General features: G+C 34.3%; 1 protein-coding gene across 1 annotated transcript; it reads right to left on the reverse strand.

The window, feature by feature from the left end:
• Positions 1–3305: 3305 nt before the first annotated feature.
• Positions 3306–5752, reverse strand: LOC107918217 (DELLA protein GAIP-B-like). Its single transcript, NM_001327147.2, has one exon. The coding sequence runs from the start codon at positions 5534–5536 to the stop codon at positions 3686–3688; it is 1851 nt and encodes a 616-aa protein (NP_001314076.2). The 5' UTR covers positions 5537–5752; the 3' UTR covers positions 3306–3685.
• Between the last annotated feature and the right edge of the window lie 16231 nt (positions 5753–21983).

The following is a 21983-nucleotide window of genomic DNA, read 5'->3' on the forward strand; positions in this document are numbered from 1 at the left end:
TAAGCTTACATAACCAGCTATATACAAATAGAACTCTCAGATTCCATAATTATATCTTCTAGAACACTTCCCATTTCTATCAGGCTCTTGAGATGGGCTTTTAATCTCTCCAATCACCGGGCCAGTTTGGTTGGGCCAGTTTGGTTGGGCTAAATGACCTCCCTCGAACACGATGGATCGCACCAGTTTGTCATGGTTGCGAGCACCGACGCGCAACCCATGACACTTACACCTACTGATTATAATTTTTTATACAAATTTTAAATTATTTATAACACTTTTAAATTCTATATTATGTAAGTTACTGCTCAGTCGGCAAGCCCTTCTATAATTGAGCATTGCCTATGATATTATATAGCTTCTGAAATAAGAAAATAGACGAAAAAGAAAAAAAAAACACAATTAATAGGTGTAAGTTGACGAGGCTTTCCTAAGATTCGAGTACACATGGAAGGAAATTGGACCACAATGTCCACACACAAAAATAATAATTTTTTGAATTAAACGAAATAATAATAACAATAATAATAATAAATTAGAATAGGATAAAATAATAGTTAAAGCATTTTTTCTTGGAACAAAAAGAAAAAGAAGGTTGCATGCCTGCCTTTCTAATCATCTTTGCCCACTAAATTCTCCTATTAAATGACATGAAGAGAATGAAAAATAGAATAGAATAAATGTAAGGGTGGGTTGAAATGTGATGTGATGTGATGTGATGTTGAAAATGGCAAAACATGAGTGAAGAAGTGGGTAATGCAATGCAAGTTGGCAACTTGTGGTCAAATAAAGATTTTCATGTCACAGTTATAAGATTAAGAATACACACATAGTACAAATTCAACTAAAATAAGTTTAATGTAATGTAACGTAAGCTGGTCCGACCCCTAAAAACTAAAAAGCTAATATGAGAAGGTGCCATAATTCTTTCATTTATCCTCTCATTTACTAGTCTGTATAATACTAATTTAATGCCTATTGTTGGCCTTGTTTCTTTCCAATCATTTATCTTTATTTTATATGTATAATTTGGTTTTAATGGGGCATGAGCATGGGAGCCTACAACAAAGTTTTTTATCAACCTTTGCCCATATTCCATAATGCCATTCATATATAATTATAATTGGTTAGATCCAGATGTGTATCTCATTTTATTTTATTTTTTGCGCCAAGGAAAAGGTGGAGAAGAAAAGAAACGGAGAGGGACAAACAGTCGTATATTATTGTTGATATATTTTTCTGAGTCAATCAAGGTTTCATACAAGTTTTTCACCCGGGTTGAGGGCAAATTAAACAGTAGTTGATATTGTCGAGAGTCCTTTAAGGTTGTTCTTGTGGTTTGGGAGAATTATTTTTATGAGTTTGACCAACTTTGATAAGTATTTTGGAGAGTTTTATATGTTTTGATGTGGACTCTTTTAGAGATAAGTATCTTATTTAACAGAGAGAACATTTGAGTCATGATAGGTCTCTCACACGTGTATTTAGATATGATAAGAGATTTGTTATATTATTGAATCCCTGAGTGAGAATTGATTTAATTTAATATTTGTGTACCTATTGAACATGCAAGAGATAAGTTTTAATGAAAGACCTAACCTAAATCATGTAACCGTAGTGGCTATATATAGTCTAAGAAGATAAGTCCTTAAATTATATGTTAGATAAACCCTCTTTATTCTCTTAGGGAAGGGGGTAAATTTGGGTAAAGTCATCACATATAACACAACATTTATATCTTAACTTGAATTCAAAGAGTTGAATTTTAACCAATAATCCCGCCGCCGTGCTCAAAATTTTTAAGCAATCCAATGTATCATATTAATGGAAAATGAAGCTTTTGTATATATTTATATATATAATAACGTATTTTCTTTTTCCATTAAAAAAAGCATTACATATTTTTAATGTATTTAAAGTTTGAGACGCACAATCTAATAAATAGGGTATGAAACAAAAATATAAAAAGCAATTTGATGGACAATAAAAGTGTAAATTGAATATATGGGCAAAAGAAGTGGAGTTTAAATGTATAGAAAAAAATAAAAAAAAAAGTAGGAAAAAAGAGGAGCATGAGAATTAATTCCATTGATTAGAATGTAATGAAGTTGCTTTTCGTCAACCAAAAAGGAAGAGGTTCTTAGAGAACAAGTGGCTAAAACCCATGGAAGATGGTGACTTCTTCTTTGAGGATCCAACAAATGTAGTGGGCAACAGATCCTATTTAGATATTGACACCATGACATCCCAACTCACCTTTGGGATCTGCTTTCCCTCCCACTCCCCTTTTTGGAGAATTTTGGCTATTTAATATACCTTCCTTCTTATGTTTTCCTTTTCCTTTCACAAAATATGTTTGTGGTTTAGAGATTAGAAAGAATTAAGTCCTAAACTTTTATACTATTCCAATTTTAAAATTTTAACCTGCAATAAATTCGTTAAGTTTATACAATATTTATTATTGAACTTATAATATATAATTTATGTTGGATGTTAGAATATTAATTTTTTGATATATATATATATAGATTTTATTATATATTAGAATTCATTTATTTCCTTTGCATTTCAAATTTTGATTTTTAATCTCCATATTACTCAGGTTTTGACTCAATATCTAGCAATTAAATTCGTTAGGTCAAATTCTACTATTAATCCTATAGAATTTGTAAGTTATAGTTGAAATTTCAACCGCTGTTAAATCCATTAACTAAAATAATGTAACTTTTTTATAAGCATAATGTGAAAATAACAAATTAAGATGTTAGAATAAATTTCAAAATTGGAATACAAGTGCAAGGATGAATTGGGGAAAACATGAAATTCCCATAGAATCGAAGAGAGGATGGATGCAATGATTTAGAACAAGTAACAAAGTGAGAATGGATGAATTAGCTGGCAGTCATCAAATGTTTGAAAAGATTAAAGACCCTGCAAACTGGCAATCACAATCAAGAAAGCAAAATTCATAGCGAAAAAAAGGAAGTAGTACACCCACATACGAAAAAATAGGGTAAAAAGGCTTTTAACAGTGAAAATGTTTTCCCACCAACATAACTATAAAAAGAAGAAGATAAGAAAGTGAAAAGCTTTTTAAATAAAGTTAATACCATCATTAAGAACTTGACATTTAAGTGAAGTGAGCATTTTTCTTTTATATGATTCTGCTTCTGCTGACATTGAAGAAAAGGGTAATAGTTGTTGCCCTGCTAATGTAATAGTTTTATATCTTCAAACGCTTTCATTGTGTTTGATTCAATGCCTAAAAGTAGGGTATAACAGATTTGGCAATTTTTCAGTGCTGCCAGCAATCTGGGGATATTTGCAGTCCAATTTTTATTATTTAGAGAAGAAAATGTTGGGTTTTCAACTAAACCCCTCTGCAATTTCTTTTTTATTTTTCAGCAACGCTATATAACATATTTATAATAAATACATTAACCCTTTTAGTGATTCACCCTGAAAATACAAAAAGATTTCCCCAAGAAAAAAAATTTAACCTAAACAGAAAGAGAGCTGAAAATTAGAAAAATGATAAAAAGCGAGTGGCAAACTGGAAAGGCAACCAGTTCAGAAGCCAACATTGACAGAAATTAAAGATAAGGGTTTCGTACTAGGGAGGGACCAGACTGAGTTGGGATTCTTCTTAGACTCATTGAGTCGACTCATTAAAAATAAATAAATTTTACTGGCTTATGGCGGTGGTTTTGTTGGTGAGCTTCCAAGCTGAAGTTGTAATGAGTGGGCGGTTGTGCCATCCCAGCATCAAACACCCGTTGTTCTCTTCCACCCCATACCCATCTCCGCCTGCAAAAAGGGCCAACAACATACTAGCTTGCTTGAACGCGTTCGAACCCAAATGAACCGGTGAAAACCCCGCCGTACTCAACCGGTTTCTCCACTGAGTCAGCGACTCGTGCCTCTCGATTCGGTCCACCCCTTCACAGGCCACCACATTGCATATCTGTTTCCCCAAATACACCTCCGACATAACCTTATCCTGACTGCTCACCGACCCCTCCAACGAATCAAAAAGCGTCGAGTAAAAATGTAATGACTCAGTGAACCGGTCTAAGAAAACAGGACCGTTGTGGTTCGCTTCTTGCTCAACGATGGTAACAAGTTCAGGCTTCATTTGTTTCACCACAGAAAAGACTTTGTCGATGGCACCAGGCCGAGCCAACAATTTATGTAACTCGAAAACCGAGTTAACGGCCACGGCTTCAACTTCACTCGGCCTGAGATCAAGCATTGAAGCATCCAAATCGGCCAACGAATTAGCCACGAACCCACGATACTCGAACTCCACGTGAATCTTTTTGGCAAACTGAGCCAACTTACAACCAACTTCCTGCAAGTGATCTGAGTTGTCGTGGCTAGGAGGTCCGAACCCAGTTAACCTAAAAGCTGGCGGACCACCAACTCTTAACGCTAAAGCTTGCATCAAAGCAGGCCATTGCATGCCTTGGTTCATTGAGAAATCGATAACATGGACTCTTTTTTTGCCCTCAAAAGCTTCGAGAATAGCTTGGTTAGCGGTGAAATGAGCGAACTTGAGATAGGGGCAAGTCTCGTAAAAGTGCATGTGAAGAACATCTGAAAAAGAGTGGTCGAGTGGGTTTTGAGGATAAAATCTGTAAATCCTTCGGGCTAATGCTTCCGCAAAATAAGTAGCCACTTTTCTCATAGCCCCAGCTTGAGAAATCGCTAGGAACCCAATTTGTTTAACTAAAGCTTCAGCTAGATTAAGATTGTTTTGCTGGACAGCTTCCGCACATGCCATCAAAGCATGGACAAGCCGGATTCCATTTTCTTGCGAGTCAACCAGGACCACGGGACGAGTTGAAGCAGTCGGAATTCCATAGGAAGCAGCAGCGGGAGGAGGAGGAGGGGGGAAGATATCCGAGGGCGAGGGCGGCCCGGATGTGGATTTGAAGCGTTTTTCAGATTTAACGTTGGTGGGTGTGGAAGAAGATGAGGAATCGTGGGTTTGGGGTTGGGTTTTTTGAGAATAAATAGCCTTACCAGGAATGGCTTTGAGATCGTAATCGGAGCAGGAAGCTTCCTCAAAGATTTGTTGACCAGATTTCTGATGTTTCCGATTGATGTTGTCGAAATCCAACGTCGTCAAAGTTGAGGACTCAGCGGGGACAAGAAACGAATCATCCAACGCCGCCGCCGCCGTCCCAGCAGCGCCAAAAGGATCAAAAGTGGAGGGAGGGTTAAGTTCAGAGAGCATGCTCTCGAGCCAAGTCGACAGATCGGAAGGATTATAATGAACAGTTTCAGAAGCAAGGTGAGAAATCCCATCATCTTGAACATTACACATAACCTCCTCCAACTGCTCAAGCTTTTGAGCCACTTCAGCCATGTCTGAAGTTTTGACCTTGTAACCCAAAACCGCCAAAAGCTCATCCATCCCACAGTCTTGTTGGGCGGATTCTTCGTCCCAAACCTTGGCCTTTCCGGTTGAAGGAGCGCCGCGGAGAGAAGAGGGGTCTGGGTTGGGTTGGAGATGATTGTGGTCTCGCTTCATGATTGTGATAAATTTCTCCTGTGTAAAATTGTGGGTTGAGAGGGGGGTGGAGGGGAGGTATCTATGGATTTGTGTGGTGATGCTCAAAAACCAAAGAAAAAAGATGAATGGGTGAAGAATCTGAGCATTGGGGATTGGGGGGTTTTGCTTGGTTTTTCCCTACTACTCCCACTTCATCATCAGAGCAATTACATAAAAAAGAAAAAAAGAAAAAAAGATTTTAAATAAATATATGTTGAAAGAAGAAAAAAAAAGGAATCAAAACCCAAAATTAAATTAAATTTAAAGAAAAACGCTCGTGATGGGCGCGACCTCCAATGAACCCACAGAGGCTAACTACAGCTCAAACGAATAAGAGGGAAATATACATTTTTACACTCCCTTTTCCAAATTATTTATTATTTTTACAAAATGCAGTACAACTATTGTGGGACCTGTTTACTTGTCATCCCCACTTCAATTTATTTTCTTTTTACCTTTTATAGTTAAAACTTTTTCAGAGTTGAATTAATATTATTTTACAGCTAAATTTCTGTTTGGTTACTAGGTTTAACCCATCTTATTATTTCAGAATTAAAAGGTCATAATTACAATTCGCAGCTTAGGACCAGCTTAGTAGCGTAACCTTCTAATTTAATTAAAGTACTGCTATTAGAATAAGTGAAGAGTTGAATTCTTATAAAGTATAACTACCTTTATTAAAATTCACCTTACCTATTATCTTTGTGTTACATTTCTAAATTAACAGTTCGGATCTGAATATATTTTGAACCAAAATATATGTTTAGGCTAAAGGTAAATTTTATATTTTGTAAATTATGTGATTTTAATATATTTTAATTTTTAGAGGAAAAAATAGAGAGTTTTACTCCGACCATTAATTTTTGTTATAATTATTTCTGGAATTGTAATTCAGATTGTACTTGTAACTTTAAAAAAAAAATCAAAGAGAGTTTGGTTAATGAAATATAACATTACTTGTGATAAATTATTAGAATACAAGATTACTTAACAAATTTCAAGCATATTGTATTATATTATTTGGTTTATTTGGTTAGAATATAATTTAGACATGTTTTAGCCTCAGTTCGGATATATTTTATTTATTAGTCCAATCATGTTTTGTAATAGTTAATTTCTTTTATAATTCTTTTTGTTATTATATTTGGAATTACAACTATAATTGTACTTATAACTTTAAAGAAAATATTTAAAAGTGTCCGGTTCACAAAATATAAAATTACCTTTAATAATAGAATTATCAAAATATAAGGTATGCTTTATTGCCATGTTTGTTAAATATGAATGGAATACAATATATATATATATATTGGGGGCGTTTTACTCAAATATGCCATTTAAATAATATAATTACGGAAATGAGTCATTTTTTGCGTTATTTACCGGATTAGGCCGTTTCCCACTAAAACGCTTCCACGTAAGCGCGATTTTGGAGTACGGTCAGCAAAGCGCTCCCCAAGGGGAGCGTTTTGACCGTTGGCTTCCAACTGTCCAAAAAAAAACTTATAAACCCCCCCCCCCAAATCATTTTTTCACACAAATCTCTCAAATTTCTATAATTCTCTCAAAATTCATTTCCCTTTAATTATTTTTCACACAATTCTCTCATGATTCTCAACATTCTTTCAATATTCCCTTCAAAAATCTATCAAATTTCATTGAAATTTTCCCAAAATTCTATCAATTTCTTTGTTTAAAATTTTTTTGAATTTAATTTTTTTAAATTAAAAAAATTCGATCGTGTTAAAAATGGCTGGAGAATTAATCCGTCTTGATAATAAGCACATTTCCGTTGATCAAATGACAATGGTAAGTGATAATTTTAAATTTTCAATACTATTCGATATTATTTTAATTTATGCAAATTTAATTAAATTTGCAATACTATTTGATATTTTATTCATTTATGTAATTATAATTACAATTTCAATACTGCTTGATTTTTTTTCATTTATGATGTTTGCATTAATTAATTTATGCAATTTTAATTAATTTTTGTTTTATAAATTTTTATAATAGTCTGTAGATCGGGTGTTGCAATGCTACATCCGTAATATGTTTGGTCCTCCATCGCCATTGATCGAGAATTACTTGCGAAAAGCGGGATTTTGGCACGTGGCCACGATATGCCGAGGGTGCAAGTTGGACCCGAAACTAATCAGTGCATTGATAGAGAGGTGGAGACCTGAGATGCACACTTTTCATCTTCCATGCGGAGAGTGTACTATCACTCTGGAAGACGTGCATTTGCAATTGGGATTGCCGATGGATGGGTACGCAGTCACTGGGTCCGCATCATCTACTGATTGGGGAGCCATATGCTACGAGCTTTTGGGTGCTATACCGAATAAAATTAACGGAGGTCGAATCGAGATGGGATGGTTACGAGACACATTCCCGGAGCCGGATAATGATGCGACTGAACTCGAAAGAATACGATATGCTCGGGCATATATTCTTGAGATAATTGGAGGTTACTGGATGCCGGACTTGTCAAGAAACCTCATACATCTAAGATGACTGCTGAAACTCGTAGATTTTAGAGCAGCCGGTGAATTGAGTTGGGGGTCTGCCGCGTTGGCAACATTGTACAAGGAAATGTACGGGGCGACGCGACCGAACAAAGCCAAAATAGGAGGTTGCCTATCACTACTGCAATCATGGGCAATATTTCGCTTTCCATTTTTACGTCCTCGAGTCGACCACCTATATACATTTCCACTCATAACGAGGTAAGTTTTATATTAGATTTTACAATTATTACGTAGATTTAGAATATAATTTTATGCTAAAAATTTATTTAATTAGGTGGAATCATTCGGCGAGTTATGTCGGAATACTTACCTCTCTCGAAGATATACGACTTCTATTAGACCAACGATCGAAAGCAAAAGTAAGTATTAAATAAAATATATATACATAATAAAATAGTCGTTTCGTATTTAGTATTTTGTATTTAGTATTATGTATATAAGTAATATTTTTATCATGTTCATATAGTTTCAATGGACACCATACGAGGATCCGGCAATTCGGGCAGTAATTCCGGATGAATTCTTTCAAAATCCAAATGTTTGGCATGTGAAGGTCCCATTGGTGAACTATGCTACCGTGGAGATGCACCAGCTAGATAGAGTATTGCGACAATTTGGATTCCGACAACTGATTCCCGTGGCACCCGAAGTGTTTGATGACGAGCACAAAGTCGATTTACGGTAACTGCATACGAATTGGCCTAGATTCTGGTCACACTATATCTAAATATGGGAAAATCGGTATGATTATATACCTACTCGGGAACCGATCATCGTTCCAGAGTTAGCGTGTGTAGCAGAATACATGCCATGGTTTAGGATCCATGACAAGCCATATTTATTGTCGGAAGAGGAGAGGGGACGACAAATTCGTGCCCAAAGGGAACGACGGGGCCCTTTAAATCCAAGAAGAATGGACGACGACGCAGGCCCATCAACAGCACCCACACAATCATCAGGCCCAACAATTCAGCGGACAACACCCACATCACAGCCTTCTCAGATTATGCCAGGTGCGTATCCTAGCCCTTATATGTATCTTAACCCTTATATGTTTCCTTTTCCTAGTCCTATGGTAGGTTGGAATCTATGGCCCAGATCATTTCCGTTCTCGATTACTCTGAGTCAACCTCCGATCTATAGGCCACCGTCATATGAGGGATCGCACAAGGCACCATCGGAGAGCTCTTCTTTCTACCAATCTCCATCACCTTATGGGATTCAAACACCTTCGCCATGGGTGACGCAAACACTTCCGCAATCATTATTCTATCAAGGTGGGTCATCCTCCTAACAACCACAACCAGATCCCTTGTCGGAGGAACCACAACCCTCGCTGGAACCTGATCGAAGAAGGAATCCAGCACGGACCCTTCGACGACCCCCATGTGGCACTGATTCTAACCGCCACGGACATTGATTTTTTTAATATATTTGTACAAACTTTTTATATTGTTTCATTTAATAAAAATAAAAGTTCTTTTGAATAAGACAACTGTAATACAACATAGTTTCATTTAGTAAAATATAAATAATACAACATAGCTTTTTATGATAACTATCAACTATTTCGATTTGGACATGATCTACTTGTATGGCCTGGGTTCTTACACCATCTGCACAACTTCTGATTATTGGTTATTTCTCGATATCTATATTGGTACGTATTCTAGTCGAGCAAGGTCGACCCTTTGGTTTGCGACGCAATTCTCTATCCGGTAGCAGCTTAAACGGAGCAAGCAATACATGTGGCCAGTTATGTTCATCTGGAACAGGTGGGAATACGTGTTTCCATACGTTGTACATGGTTTTTAATTTGTACACTTTGTCGACGTAGCTCATGGGATCTAGACGAAGATTTTGGCAAGCTGCAATTACATGAGTGCATGGATAACGAAGTGCGTCAAACCTCCCACAGTCGCAAATCCTATTTCTCAAGTGTACACGATATTGCCTGCCAATAATACCTTCGTGCAATCTGTCAAACTCCGTCACACGAAACCATAAGTTGTTTCGGTCATGACAGACTGTGTGCATAGTGTTCGTCCGCGCCTTCGCCTTGTTAATTTCTTGCAATACCTTTGCGTACCATACACGACCTTCTTGCATTTGGCCTTTATAACTCGCTGCTCGCTTCGAAAATAGTGCCGCTAAATGAAAATATGTCTCTATAACAACCGATGTTATCGATAAATAACATGTTCCTTTTAGAACAGAATTTATGCATTTAGCCAGGTTTGAGGTCATATGACCATATCGTAGGCCGCTGTCGTATGCTTGTGTCCACTGTTCAAAAGGTATGTTATAGAGGTAGTTTGCGCTTTCTTCATTAATTGAATGTAAAACTGCCAACATCTCATGAAAACGGTCATTACTTATCTCATACCCTGCCAATATAAGTTGATAGCGAAAATTACATACCACTCTTCCATTTAAAATAAATTCAATATTGCAAACGAAATTACATTAATAGATATTAAATACGTATGTTGGTCACTTGTCTTTTTTACTTATAAATCGAACTTGCCTGTAATAGTTGGACGCAATGTACCTTAGGCAATACCAATGGTGTGTGTGATGCCATAGGCTTTCCTGTTGCTCAATTGCGACTAGTATTCCGGTGCCTCGATCCGATATAACGCAGATATTAGGTTGGGGGTAGACATGGCTCCTTAACCTATAAAGAAAGAACTCTCAGTTATCAGCTGACTCTCCTGGTGTTATTGCAAACGCAAGTGAAAGGATTCTCCCACTGTCATCCTGTGTCATAACTAGCAATAGCCGATGGGTATATCTACCGTACATAAAGGTACTGTCAATTTGTACCAATGGCTTGCAATATAAAAATACGTCTTGACATTGCTTAAAGGTCCAGAACAGACACTAAAATACTAGGCATCCACGGAGCAATCTGTCATTGTAGTACGCAGGTTCAGTTTCAAGGTTTGTTACGCAACCTAGGACATATCTCTCCAGCACCTGACACCACTGCCACACTTCATTATATGAAGCGTCCCACTCACTATGAATCTTTTCCAACGCTTTCTGCTTAGCTATCCAAGCCTTACGGTAAGAGGGTGTGTACCTCAACTGGCTACGAATATTGGCAATTAAGACCAGCACTGAAGTTTTGGGATCGGCCTTCACCGTCGGTAGTATTAAGGTAGCCAACATATCTGAATTCATCTTGGGATGATCTTCCGAAATACCTATCAACGAAGTACGTTAAAAAATACAACAGTACGTAATAACAGTACCATTAAAAAATCTAAACGGTTAATGATATTGTACCGGCAACACATGTATGTGGACCTTTGTACTTTTTTATCTCCCACAAGCCTGTCTTTTTCCTCAACGAGGCCATGATTTTCCATGAACATGTACCGTCTTGCACTGCACACTTGGCCTCAAACTTATTGGATTTAGATTTAACCACGTTGTAGTTAACCCCGTTCATGATGCTATGTTGTTTTAATGCACCAAGAAAACTATCATTATTGGAAAACTCCTTACCAACTTCTAATTCACCTAAATCCAATGAGGAACTTGTATGGTCACGCCTTCTGTGTGGTAGATCTGGAAACTCCAACGCATCATCTTCAGATAGATCAACATTATACATGTGGGATGGAGGCGAGTATGCCCTGAATCGTGGATCATCATCATCATCATCTGAACCCCCTTCAACATCTTCAGGTATGGTTAGAACAGGCTCTGGTTCAGAAAATAATGCAACTTCTGCACCATCGAGGCTGGCCTCTCGAGGTGGATCCGCATCGGACTCATTATCTGACCCATCATCATGTGCAACGTAAAAGGTCCTCTTGCCGGTGGACTTCGTAGGAAGTACATCATCCCTCCTTATGGACGTTTCACAACGTCTCCAATCAGATGTGGATTGCCAACCACTAGAAGTTGATGTCATTCCCCAGTACGTATTTCCAGCATCAAACATCAACCCACTGAGGTGCATGTTCCATCCACTAACGAAGTGTCGTGCAGGGGTTGAGTATTCCATACTGCTACTAAACATGGGCACTTCCATGTTTTGCCACATACTAACAGAGTGTCAGGTAGAGGTCGTGTATTCTTCTCAACCAGCGGTAAATGTTGAAGCTGCAAATGTATCATTTGGCGATGAAAATTGTACATATAATTCAAGATAGAGTGATCCACTAGCGAGATGAGTCTGCACCATTGCCTCCAAGCTACGAGCGCCTTTGATGTCGAATGAGTCATATGTCACAGGATCAACTGAAGCACAAAATCGATATTTAATAGACAAAACTTTCATTGGCGTCGTTCCGAAGATTTTGCGCCTAATTCTTTTACGAAGTTCTGTCAAATCTATGTTCTGGTTAAAAACCAGTCTCGCTGTGTTCTTCGATAAAAAAACAACACCGTTCTCAGTGTTACAGACCTCATCATCATAGTAAATAACAACACTAATACGTTCACTCATCTTCAATTTATTTTCTTCTTAGCCTCTCTATTTTTTTTTTTGTAAGTTATGCAACCTGAGAATAAAATTTGGCTAATTTATAGCCTCATTTTTCTACGAACTACTGCAGCAAAAGAGCGTCCACGTGGGAGCTTTTTCCAGAAATTTTGCTGACAGTGCATCCTGCTTGAAGTGTTTTTGGCACTATTTGTTCAGAAACGTCTACTCAGAATTATTTTTCTACGAACTATTGTAGCAAAAGAGTATCTACGTGGGAGCTTTTTCCAGAAATTTTGCTAACAGTACATCCTGCTTGAAGCGTTTTCGGCACTATTTGTTCAGAAACGTCTACTCAGAATTATTTTTCTACGAACTACTGTAGCAAAAGAGCGTCCACGTGGGAGCTTTTTCCAGAAATTTTGCTGACAGTGCATCCTGCTTGAAGCGTTTTCCGACACTATTTTTCCAGAAACGTCTGGTCAGAATTATTCTTGCAGAAACCTTAAACCTTAAAACCTATGACAAAAAAAATTATATTGCTTATATGTTTTTTCTAATACCCTAAACACAAATTTATTTTAAAAAAACTAAACCCTAATCCCTAATTTAATGAATTAACCCTAATACACTCTAATTTAGTATTTAAAATTAATAGTTAATTTAATGAATTAACCTTAAAACCCTAAATCCTAATTCAATTAATTTTTTTTGAAACCTTAAACTTAGCATAGCGCCAGTATATATATATGCTGCAATCATATTATCTTTGAGAATTTTTTTTCTTGTATGTATCAATTAACCTTAAATTTAATCAATTAACCCTAAACCCTAAACCACTCCATAATTTAATCAATTAACCCTAATACCCTAAACTCTAATTTAATTTTTAGTATTTAATATTAATAGTTAATTTATACCTCAATTCAATTAATTTTTTTTAAAACCCTAAACCTTAAATCCTTTACAAAACCCTAACCCTAAACCATAAAAACTCTAATCCTAAATCAATTAAATAATAAAACTCTAACCCTAAAAAAAGGCAAAACGCTCCCCTAGGGGAGCGTTGTGTCCACATCAGCAAAGTGCGCCCTCAAGGACGCGTTTTTTGCTGATATGGACAAAGCGCTCGCTCAGGAGAGTGTTTTGCTGACACGTACTTCGAAATCTCATTTACGTGGACGCGTTTTCGAAGAAAACGGCCTAATTAGATAAATAACGCAAAAAAACAGCCCATTTTCGTAATTAAATTATTTAAATGGCATATTTGGGTAAAACGCCCATATTTTTTTGTTTGATAGAGCAGTTTAATGCAAGCATATAAAAAAAATACATTTTACTAAATTATTATTTTTATTTATCGTGTACTACACAAAAATCGAAGCTTAAATTATTTTATTTTATTAATAAATGAATGCAAATCTCTAGTGAATTAATTTCTTTTGAGAAATCTATAGATTAATTTCATATTTCTTTCTCAAATAAATAAACTAAAACTGTGACTCAACAATCTTTTAATCAAAGTGACAAGAAAACAAAAACAAAAAATTATCAAAAAAAAATTATTTGTTATGGTTTAAGGGTAAATTTGACCAATATGATAAAATTATTATAAAAATAATATTTCAAGCAGAATGTAAAATAAAATAAATTCAATATTAATTTTCCTCGATTTATAATATAATTAATTAAAATGTTACTAGAAGAATATGTAAAAAATAAAAGAAATGGAATCATAATTTATATTATTATTTTATTTTGATTTTAGTAACATGAGTCAAAAATCATTAAAAATAGAGATAAATTTGTAAAATTTATGATATTATAAAATTGAGTGTAAGATTACTCAAGGAATGTGTGATATTAAAATTATCCATATATTTTCAAATGTTAACATTATTAATAATATCATATTATTGACTTAAAAGTAATCTTTCTTCGTCTAAACATCCAAATAAAATTACCAATACCAATAATCTAAAATTTCATCAACCAAATAACCTTAATCTCATGCTAACTGAGTTTGAGGTTTGATGCCATGCGAAACACCCTTGTTGTAATAAAAAGACATAAGTTAATTAAATAATTCAGATCATCAAAATGTAAGAAAAGGGAACTCAACATAAATTAAAGAAACTAAATAAACACCAACTTCTCCAAGCTCAATCATTCAAAATTGGTATTTGTGTGAGGGACTCCCAAGCATTCAAATCTTCATGTTGATATTGAAAACTCTTCAACACAAAATCTTGCACATGGATGTTCATCTTTTTGCTCAGGTTACTTGGATTTTAATCTTTTAATGGGATATTAAAGAAAATAAAAACTTGAATTTTTGTCTTAATCCCTTGTGCTTGCATCAACCACTCTACTTGAAATGTTTTAAATTTCACACAACTTGTTCATATTTGTAAATAACTAATTTGACTTCTTTTATAACTTTTGAAAGTTTTAGTATTACAAGATAGTACAATTAGAAGCACAGAACATGATACAAATTATATCTAACCAGCTAAAATGATATGTAGAATCAACCAATACAGTACACAACGGGCCAAGATTAGAATAAAACCCACATAAGGCAAAATTGCATGGTGGAGAGATACCCACACATTACAAATGTAGATGGTGGGACTTGAACATGAGCTTTCAAGGTTTGAAGCCTCAACCTCTGCCAATAGTGTCAATGCCTCATTAGCACCTAAGTTGATTTAGACCAACTATTTTTTTTAAATATGTTATTTTTATTATTTAGTAATTATATATGCATTTCATTTAATTCGAAGTGAATCGAGTCTAAATAAATAACAAACTTAAAATTTTTTTTGAACCAAATTTGATATCTTTTAAGTTTTTTTTAATACCATTCCTATACTACATATAAATCCTTTAACCCTAAAATAGAAGAATATATATTTAAGTATACTCAAACCCACATCTTCTTTATTGTTGCAACAATAAGAATTTCAATTAAATTAGGGCAATACAACAATAAATTATAAAGATATTAACTAATGTAACAATAAAATTATATTTTAATTCTTATAAATATTTATAATTTAATTCCGAACGGAATTCTAACTTTTCCATGGTATTCTTATAATTAAGAAAAAAGAAAAGAAAAAGGGAACAGCAACCTTATTATGAACAACCTTAAGCAGGAAGAAGGAACATGTGTTTCTATTCTTGCATTCTGTGTGTTAGTAGTACAATATTGTAGCAAACTACTGTGGAAATAGTTGGTCAACAAAATTCAGGATTAGCACTGCCTCAGCTGATCATGCACAACTTGTGCCTTAAGACTTGATTTTTTTGTTCTTTGTTTTTCTTTTGTTCAATGGTTAATTCAGTTGACCGCCTTTCTTATTTATCCAAATCCCCCAAGTTACTTTCAAACAGATCCGATGGAGTAATTATGCGGCTGCCCTCCCTTCCTACTTTTTTAAAATATTAATATTTTTTTCAGGAAATAAAAACACACGTTTTGGTTGGTTCATGCATGATGGCCGCATCGCGGGGGATATGCTGCCAACTTGTTTAACCAAATTATTAATACTAAATACCATTTTATTTGCCTTTCATTATATCAATACATAAATCATCCCCCAATCGAAATGTACTTGTAAGAAGATAAAATTAAAATGTTGAACACCGTTTTGTATCTTAGGAGTTTTAATCCCTCATATAACATTTTAGTTTTTCTTATATAATTAAAAAAATTTATCAAACGTCGTATGTTAACATGATAGTTAGAATATTCATCATACTAAATATAATCTAAATTAGTTTTTCTAATCACGTTGTTATTAAAATTTTATTTTCCTCTAATAATTTACCAAAAATATTTTATTTATATAAGCAAATTGTTAAGTTAAATAGATAAATTACATATAAAATGGTAAAAAAAAAATACTAGTTAAAAAGAAATCTTCCTTCAACAAAAAAAGAAAATATAATAACGGCGTGGACCGACGAATAGGTTGACATGAATAATCAAATGTCAGTTATGGGTGGCCCACATGAGGGAGACTACTCGACAAAAACGGCCCCGCCGTCAGCGTCAGACGGCCTCGCACTCCATCCGTAACGCCGTTAAATGAGATGTATCAATCTCCGTCGTGTTAGTAACGGTCCTTTTGGCTTGTAAAGTTGTAATTCTAAAGATAGATAGAGGGCACTATTTTTCTTTTCTTTTTTCTAAATAAAAAAAAGAAGAAAATTTACTTGGCTTAGCTCTGAAATCTGAATACTGTAGTTTTACAGAGGAAAAAAATAAAGGGGAGGGGTCTTTGAACAGAACACTGACAATAGCATGGCACAACGTGGTTCTTACACGTGTGAAAACAACATGTTGATGGGGGAATCAGTACTTGGTCTACTATTCCTGCTTGGTGGGCCCCACCTACCATGTGATCCTTACACGTGTTAAGATTCCACCCTGGAGTGGGGTTCATCCTTGCTGGAGGCCCTTCAATTCCTTTCATTGTCCGGAGGAGGTTCGCCGACGTCAGTTGCACTGACACCTGTTTTCCCATTATTTTTTATAATTAAAATCAAAATTGCCTTTTCCTTTTAACTTTATATTTTACTGGGTAAAATTTTTATTTAAAAAATATTTTCGATTTCAGGCAAAAAAACTGACGTCCAAGAAATAAAACTTTGGTGAAGCTAATTTTGTGTTTGGTGTTTAAGTAAGAATCAAAACAGAAAACGGCACCCAAATAGTAAAAAGCCGTCTGCGAGTAAGACCTTAATATTGAGAAATAAATTATTAAGGGATTCGATTTTCTTAGCCAACTTATAGGTGTAGCCTTCCACGATCTTCCCAGCTTTCCTTAATCTTAATTATACATAAATTAATCTGTGTAACCCAATTGTTTAAACCTAACTTAACATCAATAATTTATATTTATATACATATGTGTCATGATATAAAAACTTTAGCTGTCAATCTCGTTGCATGATGTGTGTTTTTGAGTAAACTATTAGATGATGATTGTATTACAATTTAATTAGTTGTATAATAATTATCTTGATTAATTATTTTAAGTTTTTTTAATTTACAAATTGTGTATTTACTGTGTAAGTTTTTGTTTTGGTCACTTAATTAAATAATTATAATTTGGTTATCAAATTATTCAAAATTTTTTTATTTAAGTAATTGAGTTGTTGTGTTTTGCAACAAGCTTTGAGTGACGGTTCAATGATCGATATGGAGGATCAGTATCCATCGGTGACTAGAAAAATATAACTTAGATTTAAGTTGATCTGATGATTAGTATCTAAGATCAGAAATCAGAGAAAAAAATATTTAAAATTTTTAATAGTAAATTCATCACACTTTAAGTTTTTTTTTTATAAAAGATTGAATTGTAAAATTGATATATATAGCATACAAATGCATAATTTTGAACAACTTCTACGAAGAGTTTTGACTTTAGCACGGGACATATTCAATGAAATCTCATTCCTTCTTTCTCCCCATTAAACATTTATTTAATTTTGGCAAATTAATTCTGATTTTAAAAGTTGAAAAAGTATTAAATACTAGGTTTGAAAATTTTAGCTAATGTGATATAAAATTAAATTTATTTTTATTTAATTTATAATTAATTTATAATATTTTTATAATATAAATAAATTATATAAAAAGAGTAAAAATAGTTTAAAAAACTATATAAATACTTTTAAAAAGAATTTAAAAATTGATAACCGAGCTAATGAAATTTAATTTGGTTTAATTTTTCTAAAGAAAATCCTAAAGAAAAGGTCTTGCGTAGTTGAAGTTTCATGTTCAACTTTCATTGTATGTAGGTCGTTTCTAGATTTATTCTAATTCAAGTTCTATCATTTGTGGATGTGGATTATGTTTATATGTATTTTGATTCTTGGTTCAATTTTCATTGTAATAATTGATTATGCTTATAGTTATTTAGGTTGCATTAATTGTATTTGTAATTGTAACTTCCTCTTTTAAATTTGAAATATAAATATTTAATTATTTTAATAGATTATTTTTTTTAAAATAACGTTATAAATTAAATAAAAAAATATCTAACACATGTGTATAGATAAAAGTTTTTGAAATTATTGGAATTTAAAGAGTTTTTGGTATGAAATCTTATGTGCTGGTTTGATGGCTAAAGTGTTTACTGCTTCAAATGTTACTTTGGTTTAAGTCGCGTTACAGTTAGAGCTTTGCCATCCTCTTTTAATTCACTAAAAAAAAGTTTTTACCATGATAAGAAGTTATCACTTTTCAAGAATTTTAATTAGTTATACAATGTGGTATCACGAGTTAAAATATATATATATTCTTTTGCTATAAATATTTTTTTCACCAATATCAAAATTTAACATTAATATAGCTTCAAGCCATAAATGAAATATATGAATACACTAGATTTTATACATACAATGTAATGGGATTTTTTTTTTGCAAATTGTAAATTTTCACAATCTTGAATTAATATGTAATATATTTTTCAAATATATTTATGCAACGAATTCGATCAAAACGTGAGAAAATCATACATTGTAAATTAACTCAAATATTTGTTAATAATAAAGATTACTAGAAATGTTATTATTAAATATTTAATTAAAATATTTTTAATAATATTTTCTTTGAAAATAATAAAATACATTAATATTTCAATTAAATATTTTGTAAAGTAACATTACATTATTAGGAAAGCATTGAATGTACCAAAAGTATAAGTAATTTTCCTAATATATTAATCAATATATTTCAATATATATATCAAATTTTGTAAAGTAATTTTCTCTTAAATACATTACCATCACTCACATTCTAAAGAATCAAATTGCATTGGAATTAAAACATGGGAAAGCACCAAAAACCCTCTTATTAATTAACAATTCTAGTTTGGTCCATTAAAGAATAATGAAATAAAAATTGGTGAAAATAAAATAAAAAGGTAATTGGCATTAGATTTGTTTTTGATAAAGGGTAAAAATAGAGATTATTTAAGAACTTATTCTACCAATTTTCACACACTATCATTAAGTCACTTTGTCACATCTTAATGAAGTATACATGACTTTACAATCACTCTCTCTATATAGTAGAGCCTCCTTCTAATGGACCTACGCCAAAGTTCTTATTCTCTATAAAAATATCTTTATCACAAGAAGATGGGGATATTAGAGGCTTACTAAAGCTTTTTCAAATCTTTTCCAAGAACCTTTTGAAACCTTTTAGCCTAAAGGATCTCTACACTTTCCATAGTAAGAATCGCCCCCATACAAGCAGCTTTCCACACTCTTTATGGTTTGAACAAACATAACAAACCATCTCGACTTTTGTGTTCTAACAATTGACGTCATTTGTAAGAACAAAGCAAAATATCATGTTTCTTCCCTGAGTGAATCCATGGCTCAATCCCTTTAAACTCTTTTGTCTTTCTCCATTTTTGTGTCTCTTGAAGCTTTTAACATTGTAAAACCTTTTGAAGTTTTTTTCTTTCAATTTTTGAATTTTTGGGAGTTTTCAAATTTGGGGAATAACAAGGATTTTCCTTCAAATAAATACTCTTTGAACCCCTTAAGAAGAGTTTGGTGGCCCTTCGCTGGCACCTGAAGAGGTCACCTGGCCCTTCGCTGGCACCTGAAGAGGTCACCTTGCTTATAGCACCCAATGGTGGCCTTATAACACCTTATACTCGACCGGTCAACAGGTCTGGGTATCGAATGTCACCAACAATCTGAATATCTAACTACTTTTAAGACTCATTTCATACTAAAAATAATTTTACCACGTACTTAGACAACTCAACTTCTCCAATAACTAACTACTTTTAAGACTCCTTTCATACTAAAAATAATTTTTTACAGCTTTGGTTCCTTAAATAAACATGACAGTTATTTCCAAGTTTTAAATTAATGGTCAATTACAAACACAATCATTTTAGATCCTAAGGCATGGCCTCTAAGGATGCCCTTTTATATACATGAGTCATTTTTCACGCCCATCTCTTAACTCTAACGGAGACTGGCTTTGCCCCTCTACTTGATTTCCAAGTCTTTATTTACCTTGCATTCAAGTAGTAATTTCTGTAAGTTCAAAGGAACTTAATGAGGTCTATTCATTCAACTTTATGAAAGACTACTTAAATTTTAAGAAAAAGAGATTTTGTAAATGAATTAAACTCTCTAGATTTTGTAAGGGAAATTGGTGAACTTAGTTGGCATAGCTAATACCTCAATCTTTTTAAGCCGGTTGATGGTGGTATAATCTTTGGTCTAGTTATAATTATGATCTATCTAGATGTATTTTCATAAGGGTCTTACCCCCCACTATTTGTTGTTTCAAATTTCATTGTATCCTTCCTGATGTGCTTTAATATTGTCCCCTATTTTCTATTTTTGACCGGCGAAAACTATCTATGGTTATGCAAGTTATCACCCTAACTGCGAGTCCTTAACTTAATTATTTTTCTTGATACCTTCTTTTATGGTACCTATCTATAATGTGTTACTGAATAACACCCTCTTTTCCTTAATGGGCTCGTGCCCCTAATGTAACCCATAGCACATATTCTTTTAGTCCATTCATTTAAGATACTTCAATAGACAGGTGTAACACCCCTTACCCGTATCCTATGCCGGGACAGGGTACGAGGCGTTACTGGGATTAAACACATGCATACAAACATTTTCAGGTCATAAAATTTTGCTCAAATTTAAAACTTTCAAACTTCCTCTTAACATACCTAATATGGACCTATGAGGCCTAAAACACGCTTTAGAAACGGTTCAAGAATAAACTAAACACTTTAGAAAACTTTGAAAAATTTCAATGCAAATAGGGGTACACCCCGTGTAGAAGGGCGACACGCCCGTATGTTCTCTTAACATGGCCATGTTGAAGGTCCGTGTAGCTCACACGGCCTAAACCTATCGGGACACACCCGTGTCCCTATCCCGTGTAGATTTATTTCTCAATTCGAACCTACAAAGGTTTTCATATAGCCTGGCACACGCCTGTGTCCATGGCCCGTGTCGCTCACACAGCCATGACACGCCTGTGTCTTAGCCCGTGTATTAAAACCTTGACATTCTATTTCTGACGTCATCAACCATTTAGGGGCACACAGCCAAGGCACGCGCCCATGTACTAGGCTGTGTGGTGAATTTAATTTTGCATTTAAGGTGCAGACTTCACACGACCTGGGCACATGCCCATGTACTATGGCCATGTCCTCCATATATTTGAGACACACGGCCGTGTCTCTGCCCGTGTGGTTACTACTGGGCATTTTGTTTTGCCAAATTTAGGTGCAGGGGACACACGGCCTGACTACATGCCCATGGGGCAGATCGTGTATCACACACGGCCTAGACACACGCCCGTGTGTCTGCCCATATGGACAAAAACAAGGTTATTTACCAAGCCTTTTTGCCACCTTTACTTGCACCAACCTACACAACA

The sequence above is a fragment of the Gossypium hirsutum genome, chromosome A01 (assembly GCF_007990345.1).
Source record: "Gossypium hirsutum isolate 1008001.06 chromosome A01, Gossypium_hirsutum_v2.1, whole genome shotgun sequence".
NCBI lineage: Eukaryota > Viridiplantae > Streptophyta > Magnoliopsida > Malvales > Malvaceae > Gossypium > Gossypium hirsutum.